The sequence below is a fragment of the Myotis davidii genome, unplaced genomic scaffold (assembly GCF_000327345.1).
Source record: "Myotis davidii unplaced genomic scaffold, ASM32734v1 scaffold960, whole genome shotgun sequence".
In the NCBI taxonomy this organism is placed as follows: domain Eukaryota; kingdom Metazoa; phylum Chordata; class Mammalia; order Chiroptera; family Vespertilionidae; genus Myotis; species Myotis davidii.
Window position 1 is genome coordinate 2774724 of NW_006293003.1, and position 6466 is coordinate 2781189.

At 56.4% G+C, this 6466-nt stretch overlaps 1 protein-coding gene across 1 annotated transcript in view; it reads right to left on the minus strand.

The window, feature by feature from the left end:
- The window catches only part of LOC102773829, a 37701-nt gene that overhangs the window by 29093 nt on the left and 2142 nt on the right, over positions 1–6466 (minus strand). The window contains exon 3 of the mRNA XM_015565801.1: positions 2845–2983. Coding sequence (XP_015421287.1) covers positions 2845–2983 — 139 coding nt within the window. The remainder of the gene's footprint in view (positions 1–2844; positions 2984–6466) is intronic.

Below are 6466 nucleotides of genomic sequence, written 5' to 3' on the forward strand. Positions count from 1 at the left end.
GCCCGGGGCCCCGGGGCTCCCAGGGAGCCTTTTAGTTTAAACTTCGGTATTTTGTTTACATTAAATACCGAATATTCTTACATTAAAATGACGCATAAAACACTTTTTATCTCGGTTAGTGAGTTTTCCGGCGCCCCGGCCCTTACATCTTGCTCCGGAGCCGCGTGGTGCGGAGACAAAGTCACCCAGCGAGAGCCGTGCAGGAGCCGGGCAGCAGCCCACGGGCGTGGTCTGGAGTGTTAGGGAGCCGGGAGGGACCGCGGGAGCAGGCACGCCTGGAGACAATGCCCCGGAGGAAAATCCGGGTGTGCCCCGCCCGCCCCCCATGTAAGTCCTGTCACCCCCACAGGTCTGCCTCTAGGGGCTTTCAGAGTGACCACAGGTCACTGCGGAAATAGGCGTCCATGGTGCCAATACACGCCGCCTGCAACGCTGGCCACAGGGCAAAACCGCCAGTGGGCCAGTATCAGGGACAGAGGGCAGACAAGCTCGTGCCCGCACTCCTACAACACCTGCCCGGAAATGCACGGATGTCGGGGAGAGAGAGGGGCAGAGGTCCAGGCTGAGAGGTAGCTGGGCCAAGGGGCCACTGCGGGACCCTGAGCGAGCCCCTCATCACTGAACGCCCCCGCCTCGCCTGGGAATGGGTCCTGACAGGGGTCTCTCAGGAGTGAGCAGGTGTCCAGAGGCCGGAATAGGGATGGGGGGGCCTTGGTGTCTACGGAACTCCGGTCCGCAGCCTTGCGCCCCCGCCATCTCCCTTGCTGTCGCCCTGGCGCTCCGTCTCCCCACCACACCGCGGGCATCTCTGGTTATAGGGCTGTGTCTGATTCACCTTGGAAATCTTACATGTACGGGGGCACAGCTCAAAAATGCGCATTAATGTGTTTTCCACAGGGATCCGTGATGGTGGGATGGCACACACCTCTGCATTTTGTATTAAGAACTCCTCTTGGGCCCCGCTGGCGTGGCTCGGTGGTTGAGCATAGACCACTTGCAACGCGATCCCCAGCAGGGGGCGTGCAGGAGGCAGCCGATCGATGATCCTCTCTCATCAGTGTTTCTATCTCTCCTCCCTCTCCCTTTAAAAAATCAATAAAAATATTTTTTTAAAAAAAACACAAAAACTCCTCTTGGGACACTGCTGGTGACGTGCTACAAGCCAAGGAGGGTAATGAACTCGGCTTTCTGCACCCGGCGTTCAACAGAAGGGGAAATCGCCACTCGCGTGCAACCCCCCCACCCCCCACCCCTGCTTTCCCCGCAGCTACTGGCTAAACGCGCGGTTATGAGCTTTTGTGAGCGGTTCTGACTGTCCCACTGTAAGGAACACGTGGCGACAGCGTACCCATTATGCACACGCCCCATGCAGGGTCCTGAAACAGCGCCTGCTCAGATGCAAGAGGCCCTTTCTTACTGCCTAGTCCCGTGGTCGGCAAACTGCAGCGCACAAGCCACATGCGGCTCTTTGGCCCCTTGAGTGTGGCTCTTCCACAAAATACCACGTGCAGGCGCGCACATACAGTGCGATTGAAACTTCGTGGCCCACGCGCAGAAGTCGGTTTTCGGCCTGGGCGAGTCTAATTTGAAGAAGCACTGTTGATACTTGGCTCTGTTGACTAATGAGTTTGCCGACCACTGGCCTAGTCCATTCTATTTGTAAGTCCGGCTGTGACTCACAGAACTGATTTCACAACCCGATGGCAGATGTCAGCCTGCAAGCGGACAATCATCGCTGTGCTGCGCTGCCCTGCCCTGCCCTGCCCATCACAATCCAGGGCAGGACGCCCCTGAGGCTCTTGGGGCGCCTGTACATCTGCCACTGGATCTGCCTCTGACTCCTGTCATTTTTGCCTCAGCAGTATTTCCTACACGTGTCCCACCCTCCTGCCTGCACCATCTCTCCCCTGGAATATTTCAATAAACACTACTAATTACAAAAGAGGCCACTGCTATGAGTGTTTTACACATCTTAACTCACATAACAATTTGAGGGTGTTGGTGCTATATCATTCCCATTTCACAGATGAGAAAACTGAGGCCCCCGAGAGGTTTAGTCACTTGCCCTAGGTCACACAGCTATCTGCCTCCAGCTCTAACTTGTCCCCCACCCCCACCATCTTTCTCTCTCCCATGCAACTAGAATGATATCCCTCAAACCCTGACCCGGAGCCTCTCCCGCTCAAGTCCCTGGAAAACTGCTCTCTCTCTCATCTTCAGAATCGGGTCCACGCAGTGGCCCTGGCGGTCTGGCCCCTGGGGAACCCTCCAGTCTCACCAACTCCCTCTCCCACCCACACCCCCTGCCGGGTCCTGGTGTGTCTCTCAGACCTCTGTGCCTTTGCCCAGGTGGCTACCCACGCCTCACCTCGCATGCCCTGCCCGCAAGGCCCCACTCTCCCGGCCCAGCTCTCTGTAGCTCCCACCCCATGCACTTGCTCGCCATGCTGCACCTCCCTCGTGACCGCGTCCAGTTCTGCATTCCTTGTTTCCTACCTGGGTCCCCACCTGCACTCCAGCCCCGGAGGTGGTGAGGGGGTCAGCCATCTCCCTGTCCTTAGGCCAGAGCTGGCTCCCGCATACAGGCACGGAGGCCGCAGAAATGAACCCCTGCCCAGAGCTCCAGGTCACCCCGCACCCTCAGCCCCCACCCCAGGGGTCCCCGCGGGAGCCTGTGAGGCAGGCAGGGCAGGGATCCCCTTTTACAGATGACCTCACCCAGGCCCCACAGGCTCTCCCGGCCCCCTCACACACTCTGTTTGCTCAACTGCAGCTCCGACCACATCCACACACAGGGGGACCCTGCTGGGAAAGAAACGGGCGCTGGAGGGAAGGCGGCCGTACCTGGCAGGCGAGCTCCCCCTGCAGCGCCTCCAGCTGCTCCTGGGCCCGGCGGGAGGCGCTCCTCTCCTGGCACACGCGGGCGCTCAGCTGGTCCACCTTCCGCAGGAGCTTCCGCTCCGACAGCTCCAGCTCCTGGATTCTGCAGCGGGAAGCAGGCGCTCAGTCCGATGCACACAGCAAACACGGCCGGAGGTTTCACACAGGCCGGACCCCCTTTCAGTTGTTATTTGGACAATTTCGTACTCGGACACAATTGCGTTTTGTAAAACATTCACGCGTATCTTTCTAGGGATGATCTACCATGCGTCAAAGACCTCTTTCGACTGAGAAGGCACCATGCATCGGGAATCTTAGTAGTGACCTCATCTCTAAGCCAGTAACCCCGAGTCTGGGCGACTCCGGTTAAGAACTGAGCCTGGAGAAATGATCTCACTCATTTGTGGAATATAACGAACACAAACGGATGAACAAAAATAGAGCCAGAGGGGGAAAATATTTTAGAATATAATAGAAGTAATCCTGTTATTTGCAGATTTCTAATATTTCCTGCAACTTTTGTGAGATCATACTATGTTAGTACAGTTTTGATAATATTACTACATTTAAGATCCTTTTTTCTTGAAATATTAATGTTTATTGCATGTAACATGATTATATTTAGGATCATTTTTCTTGAATAACTAGAGGCCCAGTGCATGAAATTTGTGCGCAGGTAGGGTCCCTAGGCCTGGCCAGTGATCAGGGCCAATCAGGTTTCCTGCCTCCCCGCCTCCTCCTTCCCTCGCTCCCTCAGCGCCCCACTGCCACCACCACTGGTCGCCTGCCATGTTCTGTGCCACCCTCTGGTGGTCAGCACACGTCATAGCAAGCGATCCAACTACCGGTCATATTAGCCTTTTATTATATAGGAGTGGTGTTTATTGCATGTAACATGATTATATTTAAGATCGTTTTTCTTGAAATAAAAAATAAAAAGAAAGAACTGAACCTGAAGCAAGCACCTGCATTGCCTCAGTGAGTCTTCACATCGCCAGCCCACAGTGGCTGCATGACCCCTTCCTCACACAGGAGGAAACTCAGACCAGAGAGGCCAGGCGGCCCGCCCAAGGTCACACAGCACTGCAGAGCCCAGGCTGCCCGACTCCCAAACTGACCCTCGCAACCCTCTGCCCCGTTGCCTCCCGTCTGCGCTGCATTCCTGTGACTCTCTTCTGTGGAAGCGATTAAACGCAGAAAGAAAAGTTTCTGCCATTAAAATAATTCCCCTGTGTTACCACAAAAGTAAGAAGTTGGAGGTGGCCTAACTGTCTGGCAGGGACGGCAAAGCCACGTGAAGGCGTTTTTGTTTTCAGGGGAAAGGCTAAGGTTGTGTCACATGCAACCTAATACCCGGCGTGGACGAGAGCGCTGACACAGCCACGTGAAAAGGAGAAGCGTGCGTGGGCGTGGGAAACCCGAAGCCGAAGTCTGGCTCCTGGTCCCACTGGGAGAGAAGGAACCTCCAAGACTTGCCTGCCACCTGCTGGCACCGAGCACCCGAGTCTCCTTCATGTGCTGATCTTACCTCATAACAGAAACCAGGGGACACGTGGCAAGTGTGTGCACAGCCTGCATGGTCTGCCCATCGTCCCTCCTGTACCAAGCCCACCCCGGTGACCCGCCCATCCGGGACAACGTGGCTTCCCGGGACGAGGGCCTAGCTTTGCCTGCTGGCTCTGCCGCTTACCAGCCCTAGAGCCTAAACTGGACTCATTCACCATTCTGACCCTCAGTCTCTTTATCTGTAAAAAACAGAGGCAATTGCACCTTGCTCAGTAGGTTGCTGTGAAGATGCAATAAATGATGCATTCTTATTAATAATAAGCCAAGAGTCCCCTCTCCTCCTCTAGCTCCGAGGCCCTGGGGTGAGCTTCGAAAGCGACAGAAGGGCATGTGGATTATAATCGCGTCCCTTCCAAACTGCACGAGAGGAGTGGCCCCAGGTTCATCAGGAGTGGCCCAGAGCTGTCCCAGGAGCCTCTGGTCTGTTATGACACGGGGTGGCATCTAACGGAACAAGAAAGGCCTCTCTTTAGACCCTGAGACCAACCTGAAACATTAATTAGGAGGCAGTGTTTCCTTCTGGTGCCATCCCTATCAGAAAACGACTGGTCTCGCCGTGGCAGGTGGAATAATGGCCCGCAGGTATACCTAGGCCCGGATCCCTGGGGCCCGTGAGTGTGGCCTTCAAATGCAAATGAGACTGCAGATGAGATTAAGTTCAAGAATTTGAGATCATCCTAGACTGTGTGGGTGGGCCCCAGTTGCAATCACGGGTCCTCCTAGGAGAGAGGCAGACGCTCAAACACAGAAGCTGCAGGCATGCGGGCTGCTAGGCTGGCAGCATTGCAGACGGAGGCCAGAGCGAGCACGGCAGCTGCGGCCGCTGGCCAGGCCAGGCCGGCCCCCGCAGCCTGTGGAGCGCACACTGGCCAGAGAGCAGGGCCCGCCTGCACCTGACCTGAGCCAGGGAGGCACGCAGGCCCTGCCTCCAGAAATGCAGGCTGCGAGGCCGCTGTTGGAGCCACTGGCTGGGGCCACAGGAAACTCACACCAAAGCACAGCTCTGCACCGATGAACGCCCAGTTAAACAGAGCAGAGTGCAGGGCGGGAAGGAGTGCTAGGAGCTGGGAGACGCACCCATGGGTGGGATAACGTGGTCCCCTCATGGCCACCACTCTGGCCAGGCTGCCTGGGTTCCAGTCCCAGCCCCGTGGCTGGCGCAGCCCACCCTCAGAGAACAGAGGACACAGCCCACATTTCCCCACCGACGGGCCCAGGATGCCCCGTCTAGGACAGCCTCACCCCAGCCACGGAGGCCACTCCTCTTCATTTCTCACAGTGCCCTGCTCTGTCCCTCCCTCACACGGAGGGGTCTCCTGTGGCCGGGGTGTCCCGCCCACCTTCCCCACGCCTGCTGACCTCCTGGTTTTCACTGTCGATCTTTCTGGAGGAAGATTCGAGTGGACAGCCCTGTGTGGGCCACGCTACTCCCCTCTCCAGGGCTGGGGCCCTGTCCTCCAGCTCCCAGCACCCAGGACTTATGGGATGAATGTGTCCCCCCAAGTTTGTACATTAAAGTCCTAACCCCAGTGCCTCAGGATATGGCTGTATTTGGAGGTGGGGTCTGTACAAAGGAATTAGGGAAAATGTGGTCGCTTGGGTGGGCCCTACTCTAATCTGCCTCGTGTCCTTATAAGAGAGATTAGGACCCAGGCACACACAGAGGACACAGGCACAAGACGGCCGTCCCTCAGCCAAGGAGAGAGGCTCAGAAGAAACTAATCCCCCCTCCTCGATCGTGGACTTCCAGCCTCAGAACTGTGAGAGGATAAATGCCCAATGTTTAAGCTTCTCCGCCTGTGACGCTTGGTTGTGGTTGCCACGGAAACTAATACAACTTAGTGCGTGGCCCTTGGGAAGTGGGTGCAGGTTGTAGAATCAGTGGGTGGGTGGATGGATGGGTGTATGATGGATGGATGGATGGATGATTGATGGATAGATGAATGGATGGATGGTAGGTGGATAGGTGGGTAGATGGATGGATGGATGGGTGGTGGGTAGATTGGTGGATGGATGGATG